Genomic DNA, 22,209 nt, shown 5'->3' on the forward strand with positions numbered 1-22,209 from the left:
TTACTACAATTACAAATTTTATTCTAAAATAAAGACAGTTGCTAAAATACTTTAAAATTACCTTATTGTTTTTGTTTATCCCGGCACATCTAGCCTTGCACGGTATTTAAAAACTATTGAAATTTGAATTATATGTTATATCGCTTCGCATCTCTAATAAAAAATTTTCACAGTTTATTTTCTCCTCCGCGTCCGCCCGTCCGCGGTACAGACGGTAGATAATCTACAGACGCGCAAAGAGAAAAATTACCAATTCGACAACACTTTTTTTTGTTTATTTTATTTAAACAGTTTTGGCAACCAGTCAGAATTGGATCAATCTCCCTATAATCAGCAGTAAGTTGCGTGAATCGCGAGGTATGTTCCATGGAACTTCGCGAATTGCAACGTATATTTTGCAAATTGAACAAGCCAATTGAATTTTTCAAAGCAATATATGATATATCGAGTGTAACTAATCCATATGTTGTTAGTAGATCAATAGTTAAAGTTTTAATATTTCAGGTAGATTACAAAACTTAGTCTTCCCTGCCTATAGGAAACACAAGTTTGTTTACTTTGCTCATTTGGTGTCTCGATTTGACGGTTCGATTGGTGTTTTATGCCACGCTCTTTGCGCGTCTGTAGATTATCGACCGTCTGTAGTCCGCGGATCAAGCTGATTATGCTGGCAGCCCAGGAAAAATTTACCCTCACTCGATTTGTTTAACGAGTATGTACCGTAGACCCCCGTTCATTTGACCATTTTTAATCTGAACACTTTTTAATTTGAACCCCGCTGGTTTGCACGACGTGCAAATTAGAAATGGTTCAAATGTCATTCTCAACATGACATCATTTGTTTATGCAGACAATGCACATAAACACGATTTGTTTGTACTGACCTAGCGTGTTTAATCGGTTTCACATTTCGTTTTCCCAACGATTAAGATAGAAATCCGATCGGAGAATCCAATATTCGCGCTTGCAACTGTCTTCTAAAACAAAGCACCAAAATAATAACAAAGAGCAGGGCGGCCAGTTCACACAGGATTCAACATATTTCGGGTTACTAGTTGTTCAAATTAAAAAGTAACCCCGTTAGTTTGCATGAGGAATCGTTCAAACGAACGGTGGTCCACTGTATCTAGCATTCATTACGGTTCACGGATCGGTCTCTCAAGCTATACGTGTATTTCTAGATATAATTAACAAAAGGGCGAATGTCGCAAATGTAAACAAAACGGGTGAGAGTTATTTTTTGCTGGGCCAGCATAGGAAAATTAACTCTCACTCGGTTTGTTTACGCATGCGACATTCGCCCTTTTGTTAGTTCTATCTTCATTTATCCTTCATAAATTTTGGGTTCGAGTTACTCAGCAAACATTGTTGTTGAATAGTAGCACAGAAAACAGATAAACAGGCTCGAAGGAAGTAATTGATTTTTTGTATTGTTTTTTTTCTGTTCTCTGTGATAGTCTACGGGGTGAAGTGGCTGTCAAATTCATACATTTTCGATGTCCCACGCATAGGTACCCAAATGTTAATTTTGACAGGAACCAAAAAATTTGCTGGAAATTCCCCTTTACCGAGGACCATTTGAAAGTTGCTCTCTTCACTCCTACATGAGAAAGAGATAGCAACACACCATGCCCTTGGTGATAGTAGCTTATTCAACCGTAACAGGTGCTTAATAAGCTGTTATACAACGAAAATGTTTGTTGGTATCACGCAACCAGATTTATTTATGAATTCACTATAGGATAGGATAGCACCCATAAAGAAATGTTGTACAGGGATACCTCGATATAAGACAATTTATAATTTCAAAAAGTTGTCTTATATCGAAATTGTCTTATATCGAAATATGATTTTTTCACAAAAATTTGGTATTAGCAGTCACCAATTTTGCTCTGTGTTGTGTGTTTATGTTTTTTGAACTATTTATTGTGCTTTGCAGCTGTACCTGGATTAATCCAGATTATTTTCTCTAATGCCAATGTATATGACAAAACAAAACAGCAACATAGCAGTTGTCACTCTTTCTCACTCACAGCATTCGCATTGTCGCACTATTTGTGCCAGTCGCACTTTTAGACTGCGGTGTCCAGTAAGGTGCAAAATGCGGGATAATATGTTTGAGCTATTAGTTGTCAATTTTTAGCATTATTTTGAAATAATGAACAAATTTATGGCGCCGCTTTTGAAATGGAAAATGTGTTTTTGGTGTCGTTACCAACCATGTCAAAGGGATTTGTCTTATATCGAGGTAAAAATTGTCTTATATCGAATTGCCTTATATCGAGGTTGTTTTATAACGAGGTTGTCTTATATCGAGGTATCCCTGTATTTGTTGAACACGGCTAAACATGGAAAACCGAAACCAAATTGCAGTTCAATTTTTCCTTTATTTTGATAAATATGGCTAATAGGCATCGTATTTAGTGTTTTTCCCCATTGGATTGTACCATTTTATCGTTACACGCAGCATGACCCCACCGCGGTGGTACTAGAAGTGAACTTTTCATCTTTGAGCATCAGAAAACTTTTACCACTTCATCGAAGGCCGCCGGTGGTGGAACGTTTGGCTTTGATTCATTGATCTCGGAGATGGCGGCTGCTAAAATCGCGGCCTGTATGCCAATGGATCATTCATTGTTCAAATTCGTAATCAAAATCCAGGATTTAAATTGAATTAGTCAAATATTGCTATTTTTGATAAATGTTTACCTTTATTTTAAGTGCGATTTCGTCATTTCGGATTAGAAAAAAACGATTGGTTTCCGATTTCGTGTTCGCCGGATTGTATATAATCCGGATTGGATATTGCGAAGATTCCACCTTATCAGACTCCCACGCGAAAATTATTAGCACGCTTATTTTCAGCGTGTTCCACACATGTTTGCAATTTAGCATTTTGAACTATCAGTTTTTTATTATTGCCGCCCCAAGTCCCCACTGCACCTCTCCTTGCTTGACAAGCATATTTTCAACGTAATTGGTAAGTACAGGATAATTATTATTAAAATATGAATTTGCGTAGGACTCGTAAAATTGCTGCAAGGAATAAACGTTTTTTGTATTTATTTGCTGCTATTCAGCAAAATTTATCCAGTTTCAACCCAGATTGAATAAACAAATTCGCTTTCGACTATCCGCAATTGAAACTGATTGCGAATTTGCCAAGGGTAAGTCGCTTGGAACATTGTGGCTGGCTCAATTTAGAGAACAGCTTAACTCATTGATTATAATTGAAGTACATTCATTTCACAGTTTATGGCACACTGTGGCCCACCTTTTTGACATTTAAATTTTGAAATGTTAGAAATTGGCAGCCCAGCCAATGTTTGTTATTGTCTAAACGATCAAATCAGTCTGGCTGGGTTTGAGCGAGTTTAACAGCTTTCACACGATCAGCACCTCGGCGGCACAGTAAGACACAGATTGAACCAAATATCTATGAAAGAGGTGAACGGAATGTTCTCAGCGACTTACCCTTGGAATTTGGTTATGTAAACTCCCGCAAAAGAAATAACTATAACATGAAGATAAGAATTATTGTAACAGCAGGATACAAAAAGATAACAATACAATAAAATTTATTGTAGTCCACTCTTTTACGTTGTGAGAGATTCTACCACAAAAATGACCATGAAATATACCACAATGCCATGAAATATGACTAATTCCATTCCATGAAAAAACAAACAAAATTGTGAAAAACAACTTGAAAAAAATATTAAAACTTGAACTTGTGATGCTTTTACATTAAATATACCGTAAATTGCCATGTCTATACAATAAAAACTGTTGTAGATTCTTAGTTTCTATACTACAATATTTATTTTAAGTGTTTTTTTTTCGGGTTTACTTACATTATTGTCAATTGCAAGGAAAATTGTACCATCCAAAGTGCGATATCGCTCATAAAAGTGCTATTTCGCATTAAATCGTTTCGGTATCTTCGGCGCACTTATTGCTTGAAAGGTAACGAAAAAGTGCGCCGAAGATACCGAAACGATTTAATGCAAAATAGCACTTTTATGAGCGATATCGCACTTTGGATGGTACAATTTTCCTTGCAATTGACAATATTTACTTTGGACAAGAGCTGCCATATATGCGCATTTTCACGGCATTACCCGAACTTTAAGAATATATCGAGGTATAAAATAATAAATAGATTATTTAACTTAATATATATAAAGTTCCTTAATACAGACTAAAATATTCAAAACAGAAAAAAACAGAGATAATTCATATGGCTGAATGCAATACGTGAAAAATATATCGCACTCCCGCGAAGACTCCACAACTCATGACTGGACATAGTAGAGAGTTCGCATATACACAGCAAAGGACGATTCTACTAACGCCATGTCTTATCGCAAGGGATTTACTATTACTGATAAGTGTTAGTGATCGTAGCCATCTGAAAGAATGTATTCGTGTGATGTTGACGTACGATGTTAGGCAATGTTATCAGAGTGGGTGTGATACTAGAGTGATGGCACATATACAACCTAACAGTTACCACTATCATCTGTAGAGAGCCTACTAACCCGAATACGCAGTTTTGAGTTCTGTAGTCTTCGATTTCCGTCACAAGTAGAATTTTTGACTTCTGACAACAGCTTACATTTTCAAAATATCTGACAACCCTGCGTTTAGTTTATCTGACATGTTTCCGGAAATACCACAGTTGATCACAGCTTTCAAACCGACAGCGAAAATGACAATCGTGTGTGACAGTTTACGCGTCAACAAACTGTCATCCAACAACCAACCTTGCTGGCTCTTTTTCCTTTCACTCGACGTCCATCAGGTTTCGAGTTGGCCATCGGAGCGGAGCTTCTCTCCATTGCATTTTACACCGTCTCCAGTCAGTGCTGTGGTTTTTCAGTAAGGTCCATTTTTTAACCATCATCTCGTGTCGTGCAAATGCTGCAATCCTCAGTGTGGTGAGAAGTGATTGGGTATAATTTTTACTGCGTGTCTTCGCTGCGTTTCCCCTGTCGGATCCGCATAAAATTGTGTACTTGTTGAAGGGTAACAGGAAATCCGTTACCGAAGAGCAGAGGGCGGCCACTATATCGTGTGCAAGAAAATCAAAACTATCCCGTGTGGAATACGTGAATAAGTTTTCCTTTGTTGAGTGCGTGTGTGCATTTTGACCCTCAGGCCGCTGCCAGAAGAAAACTATCAATATGAGTGCTACGCAAGCTGCAGCCGCCACCGCCCCGGCGCCGGTTCTGAAGAAAGGAATCGTTAAACAGGTTAGTGCATCCGGATTCAGTCTCAGAACGAAAAAAGCCTCTCGAAAGTCCGAAATCGATGAAGGAATTTTTCGCCCATATTCGTTTTATTCGTTTTCCTCTTTTCTTCTGTCGGCTTACTTTTTTTTACTGCTACGGTGTTGGTGCCAACCTGGCATTATGTGTCTATGGGAGAGCTATCCATCGCGCTTTACGTGAACGTTTTACTTTTTTCTTAAAACACTGTTGCATAAAAGCTTCCCTGACTAGGTGGACAACTATCTGGCCTTGATTGACCCTGCTCACCGAAAAACAAAGCCTAACTTTCCAAGTCTGATACACCAAAATATGACTTGGCTATTGCTCAAAAATGGGCGAAAGCGAAAGCATATCAAAACTTCTTCTACGTCTACGTACCTGGTGCATGATTTTGCCAGATCCACAGGAGCATTATTGCTCTTATCTGCAATTTGTTGCCTATGTGGACAATCGAACACGTTGGAGTTGAAAATTGCAACACCTATGTCATATCGAAAGTTGACTACATATTGCCTTTCAATATGCAAGATTCGGCTCTTGCCAACTGGAGCGATTATTTTTAACAAATTCTGAATTTAGACAAATGTAAATACTTTGAACTAATTTAACAATAAACATAATAAAATAATTTATTCAAAAGAGTATCTGCTTAATGTAAACAATCGTAAATCAAAACTAAAAATAGAATTACTTTCGATTTATCATTTTAATAAATGTATCTTACGTTTCATAATTCATACAAAAACTAAACGTGTTCAAACTATTTCCAAGCAGTTTAATTCAAGGTAAAATTATGATCAGTTTTCTAAAAGTAAAGTTTTCTCATTAAAAAAACATTAGGTACTATTGCGCGTAGAAAGTTCGTCACATGACGAAAAGCAGCTAATGAGGAGTTTGGAACTTAACAACTATGCTGTTGCTTGAAATTTTCTTTCTAAACCATTAAAAAAGGTAAATGTTTATCCGGTATTATGACAATAAAAATTATTAGCAAAGTAAATTGATGCTCCAGTTTTGTATTGCAATACAATAATTTTTACTACGCGAAAGATGGCAGAAAAGGCTATCTATTACCTGAATTACACACATTGAGAAACCAAAAATCTATCGAATATTTTATTTTTTCGGAAAGTTTTTGAAATTTTTAATGAATTAACTTTAGTAACTTTAAGAAATTACTGAAGTTGATCGCCATGCATATCTCCAATGCCGTAACCAGACCTGAATACTGAGGAGCTAGTTCTGGCTGTTGCTAGTGCAAATAATAAACGATTGCGGAACATACCAATAAGTGTAGAGTTTGCGACGATTTAATCAATCTTCAAGGATTCTTAAGTGGTCAAGTTAATCATGTGCTTGCTTGAACAGAGACCTCTGAAACGCAGTTAGGAGCTAGATTCGGCGCAGCCTATCCAACAGGCTACTTAAGGTTGTCCTGCAACCAATCATTAATAACTACCTTTTCGTGGTGTGCATCGACATTTTTCTGAAGCATCTGGTTGATCATATGTTCTGAAGAGCTTCATTGTGCGTTGCACTTCTTTATTGTTGCGCATTATTGGGGCTTTATTGTATATTCGTCAAATTCGGTGGTATTTCGATGTTTGACGTCCAAATGAGTTAGACGATTGCGCTTTATTTGAGTTATTTCGAGAGCGTCCAGTCATGAAATTGAATTCACCCTGTACGTTAAAATGTGTAATGGAAAACAGCACGGTGATACCCGTCTCGGTACACCCGATAAATCAATCTGAGCTGCTACTATATCCAAAACAAATTTATTTTGTTTTAACGGAAAATTAGTAACCTGCAGAGAATTTTTTCTTAAAACTAATTGCACCATTGCAGGTCTACTGTTTGGTAAACTTTGGAAAACCGGGACTCCTCATGGTATTCTAATTATTCTAGAAAAATATGTAATTCTCAGCAATTTTAAACGTCGATTGCAATGCATATCTCTGGTATCGTAACCACGCTCAAACACTAAGGACGGTGCGTCTACAAATATATAGCTTGGATACCGACCATCTTAAAACTTTACTTTCAAAATGTGTGAATCACGCCCCAATTTTTAACATTCCGATCGACCCGTTCCAATCAGAAACATCCCCATCGACGTGTGTTACAGCCAAACATGACAAAGTTATATCTGGGATATTTGTAGAACAGGTTATTATCTATAATTTTGCTGAATAAAGTTTTGCTGCATATTCACGCCGAGGACCCGGGTTCAAATCCCAACCCCGCAGAAGTCACGAATAACGCAAAACTGGTTAAAGTGACTATACTCTAAGCAAAAAAAAAAGTTTTGCTGCATCTTGTTTAGGTACGGCGCTACAATGCTAGTATCTTATTAGTGACTAAATGAACGTTCATTTAGTCACTGATGAGTTACTAGCGTTGTAGCACCGTAACTACAAACGGTACAGCAAAACTTGGTTTAGAAAAATTGTAGATTAGAACTAGTTCTACAAATGTTCCATATCTAACATTGTCATATTTGGATCGGCTGAGACGGTACTGTCAAATGAATCAAAATTGAGTCAAGGTGATCGAACCATCCCTGGAGACGAGTTTGGGTAACTTGTTGTTGCATAGGAGTCATGAGTCATGGGGTCATGAGAATAATTAATAGAATACCAAAAAAGCAGTTGACAAACGAGGAAAGGACGTGTTGGTGGTGGAAAACAGTGAATCGATTTATACTGATGGAGATTCAGATTCAAAGTTATAGTTTGTAGTTGATTAAGATAATCCTTATTTACAATACAGTAGACTCTCGGAAAAGTTAACTCTCTGAAAAGTTAATTGTTCAGAAACGTTAAGCGAATATTAGCTCTCATGTAACGCTCTAAAAAGTTAATTTTTGGCTTAACTTTTCTGAGAGTTTAAATTTATTGGTTGTCCAAAGCGTTCATTCACACACGTGTGTTTTCCTTCTATCTTTATTTCTCATTTTTCGGTTTATTATCGCCTTTCCACAACTTCATACAGAGTATCATCATAGCTGGGATTAAATTAAACTCTTGGACCGGACAGTTGTAGTAATAGTTCAATACGGGCACATAGTTGCTTCAGGATTTTTGATAACAAACTGGAAAAGCGCAAACTCGGATTGAATTTTGAATGCAAAAGAAGGAACAGTAGGGAACAAAAAATAAGCGCGAGCATTGTCAAAACGTTGTCGTCGACTACGAAAAATCAAAAGTTACCTAAAATAACCGACTATTTTAAATTTACTGAAAGGAAAAAAGTATCATTTCATAAGGATCTTGCTACATATTTCTTTACATTACAACTTCCAGATTCCTAAAAATGTGTATCCTGTATCCGAGAATATATTTTTCGCTTTTGTATTTATCATTTTCGATTACTCTTAGGACTACTCAGAAAAGTTAATATTTCGGAAAAGTTAATCGACCCATTCCCCAATCGATTAACTTTTCCGAGAGTCCACTGTATAATGCTCTTGCTGGTTTTGTTGAGCTCTTGCTGATTTATACGGTTTATGCGATTTTTATTTAATGTTGAGGTACAGTTGATGTTGAGGTAAGTTTTTAGTATTACCGAATGCTTATCCCAATTTCGAAAAAAATAGTTAAGAATAATCTAACTCGATTTGACGAAACTAGTAAATTTAAACAAAAAGGTGCCAATATTTATGGCTCGGGCGGCACACTCTGCGCACGGCATGATGTCAACGAATCTGATGGTTGATCTGTCGTATGTTCTCGATCGTTAGAAGCGATTTTTTCATGCATTGTCTTCACGATTTCGAAACTTTCCAAACACGGACGACGCACGTATACATGCATATATTTTTAATCTTATCTGCCATGTAGCAGTTTGCGATAAGTTTAAGGAGATAAGCAGTATCAGTTTCACCTTCGGTGAGTACGAATCATCTATAATCAATAGCTTGGGCAATGAAAGGTAATAAAGATTTCATTGGCGTTTACTACTACTATGCTATTCTGGTTGTTAGTGGCAGTTAGAGGCTGTTAGAGTCAATAGAATTATAGCACAGTTGGCTGCGAAATTTATCGAATAAAAACAGAAGGTCAAGTTTCGAAAGCTGAATGTATTTTTTACTACGCCATTCCACGTCAGCAGGAACAATTATCGGAATGTCTCAATTCATAGAGAAAATCCAAAGTGAGTTAGTGTTGAAAATGACTCGCAGACTTTTTCTTTCTTTTTTTCCTAAACAATTTATTTCTATTTAATCAACCAGAACCAAATCAAACAATAAAACGTGCCAAAACTGCTGTACATTGTGTGTCCTTCTGTCGGTTGCTCTGTAACTTTCCAGTCCAATTATCGGTTGTTGATTGTGTACAGCGTTAAAAGTTACGGACGATTCATAGCGAAATTTAACTTGTCTTTAAAACTTAAACTTTGTCTTTAAAATTTTAGATGCAGATAACATCGAGAATACAAAGACTGTCAAAAAATCGATTTCCATAACAATGCCGTTTATGAGGTTCCCGCTCCTGGAACGCCGGTAGCTTAACGCAAAAAGCCTTCGAGCTCTCAAAATACCAATGCTTTGTGGAATAGAGGAACAATTAATTTGCTTTTTAGTGGACGACCTCCCAGGAATCATTATGATTGTATAGTGAAAATAGAAAACGATTAAAACTCAGAAGTTATGGAAGAAATATATAAGAAGAGGAATTTAACTGCGAAAAGTACAATATGAAATAAGGTTTGCAGGAAAAAAACAATTCACTAAAGCATTGACAGGTTTTGTATCTGGTCACCAGATTACCATTACAAAATTTGCTGATTTAATTCAGAGAACATGCGAAAGCGTTACAAAACTATGGTTTCCATAGTTTTCAGCTTTAAAAACGGTTGCCTGCATGGTAACTTTTCTCAGATGTTCCACAGTGTTCCGCCTTAAGTTGTACATGATGGGATACAGCATTCACAAAAAAATAAGTGAGATTAGCTGCTCATAGCTGCTCTCCCTCGAGTTACACCCCCTTAAAGTTTACATGTAAAAATTAAGAAACCAGTGATAGCTGCTAAAGGGAAAAAGATAGAGCTCTACTGTCTTCGACGAAAATGTGCAATTTAATGTGATTAATAATTTTTTAGAACATTTGAAAAGCATACGAAGCGTTTTTAAAGAGCTAGATCGAAAAAATTGTTTTGAAGGGTGTCCCTAAGAGTTTGGCTCCATAACTTGTTTCATGCAAGAGATAGAAATCTTCAGTATTCAATAAAGTTTCTCGAAAATAGTTAAGCTACAACTTTTCTGTAGGTAGCAATCATTTCTGACTTAAAATAGAGATGCGTCGGTTCGTTCTACGGACTTCTTTAGACAAAATTTATTAAGTTTGGTTTTCTTAACGCCTTGCTTGGTTTAGTCCAATAAGTGCAAAAAATGTTAAAATAGGGGCAGTTAGCGAAAATGGGGCAACTTCCCGATGACAACCAGGAAAGGGGTTAGAACCACGCGATTCTCCGGAAAATTTTACATAAGATTTACATTTGGTTAAGTACAAGATAGATATACCTATGTATATATGAGGGTCCATAGATGCAGAAGCAGTGTGAAAGAATGATGCTGGACGAAAGGTACGGAGAATTAATTAATAGTGATCAGCTAATAGACCATATTAATGGTTCAAGGTGCAATTTGGGTAAATATGATTTTTTTGATATTACAGCGCAAATGTAATGAATATACCTGGAATCTCAAGTAGGTTAACTAGTAATTATGGTAATTCTAGTAAGAGAATAATATAGATATCAAGTTAGCTGACATTGGTGTAGATGTGCGTGCAATACAAGAATCTAGAGCTGTAAGGAAATCATTAGAAACAATATAGTCATCGAGGAATATGCATTTTAGTGAGTAAATTCTCCAAAACTGGGCTTACCAATTTTTTATACTTATTTATTTACTGGTCTTCGACTATGTCGCACAGACAGACAGTTCTTAATATAGACTTACACCCCTATTCTGTATTTCGGACGAATCTTTATTTCGTTCGACTTGTTTCGAACGAGATGTTTTGCCCATTTGATTTTGCTGGCGGAAATTTCGTTCGAAACAACTTTCGTTCGAAATACCAATCCGTTCGAAATATAGAATAGCGGTGTTATTCTAAGTTTAAAGGTACTTCTGGTTACATTAAAATCATAACAGTCAGACACAATATTGAATTCACGAGAACACACGTCAATTAAATTACTTCGGGCGATGAGAGTACGATGTAACGGCAGTCGAAAGAAATCCGCTCGTCGGGAATGCCTAGGTGGTACGTTGAACCGAACTTGGCCTAGCAGCTCCGGGCTATCAATATTACTTTCCAGAAGATCGTATATAAACAAGCGTTGCAACATAGTTCTCCTGTTGGTCAAAATAGGTAGGCGTATAAGAGCACATCGACAAAGAGCACAAAAAAAGCAGAACATGGAGTCGGTTTCGTAGTGTTGGGAAAACAAAAGCAACGAATTATCCGGTGGAGGCCCGTAGATGACCGTATATGCGTGTTGAGGATTAAGGGCAAATTCTTCAACTATAGCCTAATCAACTTATACGCACCGACAAATGATAAATCCGATGATGCTAAAGACGAGTTTTACGACAAGCTTGAGAGGACCTATGGAGAGTGCCCAAAACACGACGTGAAAATCATCATCGGAGATGCAAACGCGCAGATCGGGAGGGAGGAATTCTTCCGTCCAGTTATTGGAAGACATAGCCTGCATCTGTCGACCAATGATAACGGTCTGAGGCTCATAAATTTTGCCGCGGCCAGAGGGATGGCCATCTGTAGCACCTACTTTCCACGTTTGAATATTCGGAAACACACCTGGAGGCATCCAAATGGAGACTAGCTCTCAGATCGATCATGTCTTGATTGACGGTCGACACTTTTCGGATGTAATCGATGTACGGTCTTTTCGGGGACCAAATATCGACTTTGATCACAATCTCGTAGTAAGATTCGCGCAAGGCTGTCGAACACGGCGAAAGCTCACACTGAGAGGACGCTGCGTCTCAACATCCAGCGGTTAACGGCAGACGACGTAGCAGTGGAATATGCCAGGAAGCTTGACCAACGAATCGCAGAACAGCAGGTAGAAGGAGAAGATATAAATGGGCTGTGGAGGAACATCCATGGTGCCATCCAAACAGCAGCGAGAGAGGTGGTAGGCACGACGCGTGGAAGACAGCGTAACAGCTGGTTTGATGCCGAATGCTAGAGAGTGACAGATGAAAAGAACCAGGCCAGGAGTCGCATGCTCACTGCAGCAACGCGTCAAAACAGAGAGAGATACAGAGAGACTAGAGCTGCGGAAAAAAGAATCCAACGTCTAAAGAAACGCGAGTACAAGGAACACGTGCTCGCTGACGCAGATGAGCGATACGCCAGCAACGACACACGGAGTTTCTATAAAACGGTGAGATGCAGGAATTTTGCCATGCCTGTGATGTGCAATGACAGTGCTGGCAACCTACTTACCGACAAAACGGTGGTTGCAGCCAGATGGAAGGAGCACTTCCAGACACTGTGGAATGGGGAGGTAAATGCGGAGATCCGCTGGGACAGGATAGGAATTGTAAGCGATGGTCAAGCTGTGGAGCCACCAACACAGGAGGAGGTTAAAAAGGCAATTAGTGAGCTGAAAAACGGTAAGGCTGCTGGGAAGGACGGTATCCCGGCTGACCTGAAAGCGGGGAGCGAGCGGCTGTACGAAGCAATCCACCGGATCATTGTCAGGATCTGGAAGGAAGAACAAATGCCGGAGGAGTAGTTGGATGGCCTCATTTGCCCAATTTTCAAAAAGGGACATCGACTGGAGTGTAAAAATTATCGAAGAATTACATTGCTCAATTCTGCCTACAAGGTGCTTTCCCGTATCCTGTTGTGCAGACTGAGACCGTTAGCGGAGTTCTTCGTCGGCGAGTACCAAGCTGGTTTTCGTGAGGGTTGCTCCACGACGGATCAGGTGTTTACCCTGCGTCAGTTGCTAGACAAGTTCCGGGAGTACAACTTGTAGACACACCATCTGTTTGTGGACTTTAAAGCGGCGTACGATTCAGTTAAACGAAATGAGCTGTGGCAGATAATGCTAGAACATGGTTTTCCGATGAAACTAGTAACGCTGATTCGTGCGACGCTGGACGGATCCAAATCGTGCGTTAGAATAGCGGGTGAGACCTCAGCTGCTTTCGTGACGTTGGATGGACTGAAGCAAGGGGATGCACTCTCTAACCTGCTATTCAACATTACCTTGGAAGATGCATTACGAAGAGCAAACGTGGAAAGGAATGGAACTATCATCACGAAATCTCACATGCTTCTTGGTTTTGCGGATGACGTCGATATCATCGGAATCAACCGTAGACCCGTACCGTAGGGAACATGGGAGCTCAAGTGGTGTTGGTGCCGAGGTGGAGTTAGATGGGGATCGATATGAAGTAGTGGAGGAATTTATATACCTTGGTACACTCGTGACATGTGACAACGATGTAAGCCGCGAAGTTGTTAACTTTTCAAAAGAAAATTTGACCGCCATCCACATTTTCTAAAAATCTAAAAAAACATTTATACATTTGATTGAACAATTTTTTGATAGAAAAAAATAAGCGACGCCATCTTTGGAACACTGAAAAAAATGCTCTTGAAAACTTTTCCGATTTGTTTTTCTGTGATATTCGCATCAGAAAATTTCCAAAAAAACAATGGAAATGTGTCCTGCAGTGAGCATAACATCTGTGATTTTTTTCAGATTTGTATGACAATTGGTTTCGGAGTGAACTGCGAAAAATGAAATTCACTCTAGCCGCCATTACTGGTTCAAGATGGCGTCTAATGATCTGAAAATTTGCCAAAATGCTCCCCAGGTCAAGTACTTAGTTTGAATCATTGCATAATTTAATTAGGTTCGAGGGCATTTTTTGTATGGAAAACCGGCTAGTCCCTTTCGTTCGAAAGAACTTTCGTTCGAAATACCAAGTCGTTCGAAATATAGAATAGCGGTGATAGGCTCCTCAGACATCATGAAATAATGGTCTTGCTTGATTGGAAATCGTTTGTTACGTAAGGAAAGTAATGAGAACGGAATTTTTAAATATCTCAAATCTCAATTCAACCTGCCATATTCTTATGCCAACAAATTCTAAGATTAAAGCCAAAATCAATAGCATGCGCATCCAAGAGTATCGAGAAAATTTATGATATCATACAAAAAGGCTTGAGTAATCGGTTTACTCACTTACTTATTGGTATGAAATCAGAGATCGCCACTGCCGAGGGTTGCGCGCCATGGCTTTCACGTGTCGCCAGAACAGGTTCTCGTCAACAACCCAGATTTTGTTGGCTAAGTTGCGTCGCCATGAGCCTCTGGGTCTGCTTGGGATCAAGATGTTTTCTATCCACTTCCACCTATGTTCTCGTATTTCTGCTGCTATCGACGGTGGATGACATCGACGATGAAGTTCCTCGTTGGATATCCAGTTGTCAGGCCACCAGGCATGAATAATATATCGTAGGCACCTTTTTGGTCTACTGTCTGTCACTAGCTACAACTAATATCTCATTCATAACGACGAGAAACAGCAGCGGTGGTAAAATGCACCAACAGTATCCCTTATAGGGTCGGACATGGCGCCATTGTGCAATATCTTGCAGGAGAACATCTCATACTGAGCCTCGATGAGATGGACTAGCTTATCTGTGTCGATAAAACGCTTTTTCAAAGTCAACGAACATCAGCAGAAGAGAGTCCTGGAATTCGTAGCTCTCGTCCAATATAATGCGGAGCATTTATATGGTCTCCCGCTCGTTGCCTTCAACAGGTCTATCAGCTGGTAACTCCGAGGCTCGGGATTCAATTTGTTCAACAAAGGCCCTTTTCACCTCAGGGTTCTCCAATCCAAATCCAAATGTTTCGGCCTGCATCTGTAGACACACAGTATCCTGCGGATCCTTCTTGTATCTTCATTTATGCATTTTGCTTCCCCCATAAATCGCACTTTTGCCCCGTCCGTGAATCGCACTTTTGCCCGGCTAGACGCTTGACGGGGTTTGATCAATTTATCGAAAATTGAAATATATTCTCATCGCATTTTTAAAAGAGATAAGTGAGTGATGGAAAACGCTGCTACAATTTTTCGATAACTAATATCCTCCTGCTGATATCGTATTTGCCGTATAACGCAATATGACATCAAAAACGCTCAAAAATAACATTTACCCATAACTCAGCAACTATGCTTCGTAAACAACACACAAACGATAGATTGAAGCTGTCAAAATAGTCACCCATCCATGCCAATGAAGTCAGTTTACTCGGAATCTGCACCGATAAATCATTGAATCGCACTTACGCCCCTCTTTACTCTATAGTTACTGGGACAAAATAAAGGTGATGTCTAACTGAAATATTACTTCGAAAGCTCGGTATAATCATTTATAAAGTCAAAAGTTCTTCCTATCACCGACGCTACTAAACCTTTCAAAATCCGATTTGAGTACATACACTGACTGGGTTGATAACGGGATATTGTCCTTGTAAATATCACCTGAAACTAATCAGTAAAGTAAATGAAGACAGCTGTTGCTTTTGTAACCTAGTGAGTGCAAGCTCTGAACATTTGTTGTGTGATTAGTGCAACACTATTTCAGAAACGGCTAAGATTTCTTGATAAGGGATTAACCCATTGATATTTGGACTACTGCCCCCAATCAGGTAATAAATTTCATAAGAAAAATGTCACCTGATTGGGATAAATGCCTATCAGTAGTAAGTGGAGATAGTTATTCAAACTAGCTGTTTAGCTCATTGATGGCCCAAAACAAAAAAGAGGACATACCACAATAGATCAAAGAAGTAGCCCACAACCAGTTAAATTGGGGAAACTTTGTTCAGTAGTCTATGTCCGCAGGACGGCAAGCCAACTAAGTACCTAACTAAGTAAGATACTTCGATGTCTCCGAAAAAAATGCAAAATGTTTTATTATTGCGTGACGTGGTTCCACGTCAGAAAACAGGACAACCTTTTACTTTATTCGAAAGTTCAAAATGAAATGATACTTTATGACTTTTTTGGCAAGCACAAAGCATATGCAATCCAGTTTGGTAAGTAAAGTTTTCCTGAAAATTGGGAATAAAATTTTAATCAAATAATTTACTTTAGAACCAGCCAAGCTCATGTTGCCTGCGTCACTGCGTGTATTCTGTTCGGCCTAGTGTGTTTCAGGGCGGTGAAAAAGCGATTACTTATCTATCTCATTTTTTACAATATTCTTTCAAGTTTTCCAAATCAAAAACTTATAAGAAAATAAGACGTATAATAGATCAGCTGTTTAGCAACAACTATTTAGACAGGCAATCTATGGATTTTTCCATATGAAAAAAATAAACATTAGCTGAGCTTAGGGCGCGCATCTTACTCTCACACCCTCACTAAGTGCAAACGAGCCGTTTAAGTTTCCATTATGTCATAATTCCTACACGTGTGACTTAAAAGTCAAAAACAGAGCTGTACGTCAATGCATTTGTCAGCGTTGGCTTTGACATTGTCAAAATAAAACTGACGGATGCGTTGCTGGCGCTCTTTGCATTCTGTTTTGCCCTCGCCCCATATGTCTGCCTGTTAATCTATGCGCAGCGCACATAGCGCAGGACGCAGCACAGTGCCATTTTGAAACGTGCTATCGGCGTGGAAACATCGTTGGTTTGATTTAAGCTAATTTTTGCTTATTTTTCAATTACAAAGGTTTTATCCGGTGACTCGGTTATAATTCGTGGCCAACCTAAAGGAGGACCTCCACCGGAGAAGCAGATCAATTTCGCTGGCGTAATTGCACCGAAACTTGCCCGTCGACCGACCAGCTCCTCCACGTGAGTTTCTAACCTGTACCTGGTTTTTGCCCCAATGTGTTATAACTTATTTCCATTTTAGGGAAGTTACGAAAGATGAACCGTACGCCTGGGAAGCTCGCGAATACCTGCGTCAACGACTGATCGGACAGGAAGTGTACTTCCATGCCGAAAAACCTGCGAACGCAACCCGCGACTATGGCTTTATCTGCCTCGGAAAGGACCCGACTACTTCGGAGAATATTGTTGAATCGATAGTGTCCGAAGGTCTCGTGAGTGTCCGTCGAGAAGGTGTCCGGCAAACTCCCGAGCTGTCCCGCCTGATCGAGCTGGAAGATGCGGCCAAGGCAGCCCGTAAAGGAAAATGGAGTGACTCGTCTGCATCGGAGCACGTGCGTAACATCGTCTGGACTATTGAGAACCCGAAATCTTTCTTCGATCAGCACGACGGCAAACCGATCAAGGCCATCATTGAGCATGTGCGCGACGGTTCGACGGTGCGTGCTTTCCTGCTGCCTGGTTTTCAGCATATTACGCTGATGATGTCCGGAATTCGATGCCCTGGTTTTAAGATTGACGCTGTCGGAAAACCCGATCCAACGACGGAAATTCCGTATGTCGAAGAAGCCCGCTACTTTGTCGAATCCCGTCTGCTGCAACGTGATGTCGAAATTCGGCTCGAATCAGTTAACAACTCTAACTTTGTCGGTACGATCATTTTCCCGAAAGGCAACATCGCGGAAGCGCTGCTACGCGAAGGTTTCGCTAAGTGTGTTGAATGGAGTATGCCCTACGTGAAAGAAGGCGTCGACCGACTCCGGGCTGCCGAGAAACATGCGAAAACAAACCGTCTACGACTCTGGAAAGACTATCAGGCCCCAACCGCTGCCTACAACTCGAAGGACAAGGACTTCACCGGAACGGTAACGGAAGTGTTCAACGGCGATGCCATTAACGTCAAAATTAGTGCCACCGTCACGAAAAAGGTGTTCTTCTCCAGCATCAAACCGCCACGTGAAGCATCGCGCAACCCGGACGAGGAAGGTAACATTCCTCCGCGTGCCAAGGGATCCCGCCCGTTGTACGACGTTCCGTGGATGTTCGAGGCCCGTGAATTTCTGCGCAAGAAGCTGATCGGCAAGAAGGTGCACTGTTCGCTTGACTACGTTACTCCGGCACGGGACAATTTCCCCGAGAAATGCTGCTACACCATAACGCTGGCCGGATCGTAAGTATTTTTTTTTCTTTTTCGATTTAGCTTAAAGATTAGCCATCACATAGGTTGTAGATCGGTCCGTTCAGTGGATGGTCCTACGATTACGTGGTGGTAAATTAAACCAATCAGTCGCTCGAGACTCTAAGGATGCGCCCGCTGATCGAATGGCGCATTCTTACCAATGATGCGATACAGAATTTCTCCGCTTAACTTAGAATATAATTAATCTAATAGTTTTAATTCTTCGACTAAATTATTAACAGAAACGTGGCGGAAGCTTTGGTAGCAAAGGGCTTTGCTACCGTAATTAAGCATCGCCAGGAAGAGGATCAACGTTCGGCGCACTACGACGAGCTGCGAGCGGCAGAAGCGCAGGCCATGAAGGGACTAAAAGGCGTTCATGCCAAGGACGACATTCCGGCGCATCGCATTAACGATTTAACTTTGGATCACTCCCGCATCAAACACCAATATCTACCTTCGTGGCAACGTGCCCTGCGCACGGAAGCTGTGGTTGAGTTTGTAGCCAGCGGTTCGCGCTTCCGGATCTACTGTCCAAAGGATAGCTGTCTCGTAACATTCCTGCTGGCGGGTATTTCGTGTCCTCGTTCTTCGCGTCCCGCGATTAACGGTGTTCCTGCTCAGGAGGGCGAACCCTACGGTGACGAGGCGCTGCAGTTCAGCCGCGAACGAATTCTGCAGCGGGATGTAAGCGTGAAAATCGAAACAACTGACAAGGCTGCAACCAGCGTCATCGGATGGCTGTGGACTGAAGGCAACGTGAACCTCTCGGTGGCTCTCGTCGAGGAAGGTCTCGCTTCGGTTCATTTCACCGCTGAGAAAACGGAACACTACCGTGCGCTAGCCGACGCCGAAGCTAGGGCTAAATCCAAGCGGAAGAACATCTGGAAGGACTACGTTGAGAAAACCGAAGATGAAAACAAGGAGAATGAAGATGAAAAGGAAGATCCGACCGCACCTGCCGACCGGAAGGTCAAATACGAGAACGTTGTTGTTACCGAGGTTACCGCCGACATGCGTTTCTACGCGCAACATGCAGACCAAGGCGCCAAGCTGGAAGAACTGATGAGCAAACTACGCCAGGAGTTCCGCGCAATGCCACCGGTAACCGGAGCGTACAACCCGCGCCGAGGCGACCTTTGTGCGGCGAAGTGAGTAACCCACCGGCTCATAGGCAGAGGCAGAAAACTAACATAATTTTTTTACAGATTTACGGAAGACAACGAATGGTATCGTGCAAAGGTTGAAAAACTGGAGAAAGGCGGCAATGCGTCCATACTATACATCGACTACGGTAATCGTGAGGTAAGAGGAACCTATTTTATTCGGAGACTTTCCCTCAACGCAAGTACCTTAGATCCATTTCTGTATTACCAAAAGAAATGCTTGAGTCATATGCTTGCCAGAGTAAACCTAACAGCGATTCGAATCTGTTCTGCCGGCTCTATGGTTCCAGCACACTGGTCAACCACATTCTTAAGGCCGTCGTATCGCGTGCCTGCGACGGTGGCGTTTGCCAACCGAAAGCTTTGCTGCTGCGGAAACATTAGGTTTACGCGTTTTGCGTGAATCGCACGATGTATGATGCAAAAGCATTGCGAAGGAACGCGTGCCACCGGACCAGGAATGCGATTTTAAGATGTGGGTGTGCTCTTTTGAACCAGGCCCTTTTTCACGATCATTTTCGCACAGTTTCACCAAGATTTTTAACCTTACGCTAACCTGTCATTTTGGTTTTACAGACCGTACCGACGACCCGTTTAGCAATGCTTCCCCCTGCATTCCTGTCGGATAAACCATATGCGCACGAGTACTCACTAGCACTGGTTGTCCTGCCAACTGACGAGGATGACCGTAACGATGCTCTCAAGGCCTTCGCGCAGGACGCACTCAACAAAAACCTGCAGCTTAACGTCGAGTATCGGTAGGTATTTCCGCTAAGATACAGTCAGCAAGTTGGAACAGCAATAATGCCAAAGAAATGATTAAGCTTTTTGGTAGCGCCACAAGTCATATTCTTCTAGATTATTGCTGAGAAAAATCACGGTATGTCCTTTGAGGCATTTCCGAACCGACCTTCCCAAGCGTGATTGTATTATGTATTTCAATCATCGCCTTAAATAGGTTCTACAAACTTTGCTTCAAATTATAGTGATTAGAACTTTGTTTAGAATCACTCATCTAACGGCATTTCTTGTTTCCTGCCATTCCAGCGTTAGCGGTGCCGAACATGTTACCCTTGTTGACCCTGCCAATAAGTCGGACATCGGCAAAGATTTGATCGCTGACGGTTACCTCATTGCCGAGAAAAGCAAGAAAGATCGTAGACTGCAAAAGTTGGTAAGTTTCACTCATTTTCATTACATTTTTTTACAAACGCCGCTAGTATAAACGTGTATCTCGCGATATTTTGCATGAGATTAGCTTCAATACAAGGTGGTAGAGTAAGTTTAGTCTGTCGAGACTCTAGGAAAGTCGGTTCATTTAAACCAGCGATTTTCTTACCAGAGGCTAGACACAAACCATTTTTCATTTAAGGAATAATTGTTTTCCGAAAGAAAACGCCTAATCAAACTTCAAATTGTAGATATCCGACTACAAGGAAGCTGAGCAGTCTGCCCGCAAGAACCGCAACGGCATCTGGCAGTACGGTGATAGCACCGAGGATCAGGCCGGCGAGTTCGGTCTCGGCCGCTAGGCTCCGATCATAAAACATGCGTGACTATATCCCCTGCCCATCAACAACAACAACAACAACAACAAAAACAACACACGTACACACATATAATTACATAATTATGACATTATTTTCAAGTAAACACACCCGTGTTGTAGTAGAGAGTGGTAACAAATTCAACTATACAAGATATTATTCCAGTTTATTATTTTTTAAAGAAAACATTAAAATCAATACTTCCAAACATCCACTAGCTAGAGCAGAGAAAAAAACAAGCAAATGATATGGAGCCAAATCACGATTACTCTCATTCTACCGGAGAATGACGGATGGTCGATGTAACGTGACAACAATCAGAAAGAACCCCGCAAAGTGATCACCAATTTTCCCCTACACCGGAAATAGCTGAGACAACAAATGAAACTCGCTGCGTACTAAATTACTTAGTACACAAATGAGGAAAGTGAGTTAGTTCATCACAAAAATAAAAAAAAACATTAATCAACCACACAAAACCACAACACAGTCTGATTAATATAAATAGCTACACGTTAGAGACATCCGGCTTTGTTTTCTGAAAAATCAGCATTACAGCGCGAAAGGGTCGGTTTTTGTACTTGCATTATATTTTTGTATCCTTTTTTTTTGCTTATCGACGTTATAAATTGAATGTACGAAACGAAAAAAAAACCAACTACAGACAAATTTGTTTTTCTTCTCTTAATTGTTTTAATTGTTTGCCGGCTTCAAAATATCTTAACTCTTAACCTCCCGGGACGACAAAAGGCATATTGACATAGAACAAGGGTAATACATATTGGTAAAAAATGAAAACAGAAAAAATATATATTTATGAAATGTCTGAACGCAAGATCAAAATAAGGATTATTAATAAAGCTGAATCGTCAAGTTACTATACATGCTCTATCATATAAGCAGTGGTTTGTTAGTCAGCATCAGACATATCCGAAGGTAGATGTCTCTACGTTTATCAACTTTTGATGCCTTTTTTAGCTCTCACTCATGCAAAAACGATTTTTTTAATTTTTCACAGTTTTCTCGATTAAATACAGGTAACCTGAGCATTTTGAATAACTAAATTTCTGTTCTAATTTCTAATATTTAGTGAAACCACACAGTTTGATCAGAACCATTCGATTAAAACCAAAACT

General features: G+C 40.3%; 1 protein-coding gene across 1 annotated transcript; it reads left to right on the forward strand.

Moving 5' to 3' along the window:
• The first annotated feature begins 4,783 nt into the window (after positions 1–4,783).
• On the forward strand, positions 4,784–21,966 carry LOC128733708 (staphylococcal nuclease domain-containing protein 1). The gene is made up of 8 exons (XM_053827476.1): positions 4,784–5,255; positions 17,020–17,144; positions 17,206–18,351; positions 18,603–19,511; positions 19,569–19,665; positions 20,103–20,284; positions 20,574–20,700; positions 20,948–21,966. Exons 1-8 carry the CDS (start codon positions 5,187–5,189, stop codon positions 21,056–21,058), a joined length of 2,766 nt encoding a protein of 921 aa, XP_053683451.1. The 5' UTR covers positions 4,784–5,186; the 3' UTR covers positions 21,059–21,966.
• The last annotated feature ends 243 nt before the right edge of the window (positions 21,967–22,209 follow it).

This window comes from Sabethes cyaneus, chromosome 2 (assembly GCF_943734655.1).
Source record: "Sabethes cyaneus chromosome 2, idSabCyanKW18_F2, whole genome shotgun sequence".
Taxonomy (NCBI): Eukaryota; Metazoa; Arthropoda; class Insecta; order Diptera; family Culicidae; genus Sabethes; species Sabethes cyaneus.

Bases quoted from the DNA above. Each gene is read 5' to 3' on its own strand.
- LOC128733708 (XM_053827476.1), top strand. From the start codon at position 5,187: ATGAGTGCTACGCAAGCTGCAGCCGCCACCGCCCCGGCGCCGGTTCTG. The intron at 20,285-20,573 runs GTAGGTATTTCC...CTGCCATTCCAG, and splicing joins CAGCTTAACGTCGAGTATCG to CGTTAGCGGTGCCGAACATG. The intron at 20,701-20,947 runs GTAAGTTTCACT...TTCAAATTGTAG, and splicing joins ATCGTAGACTGCAAAAGTTG to ATATCCGACTACAAGGAAGC.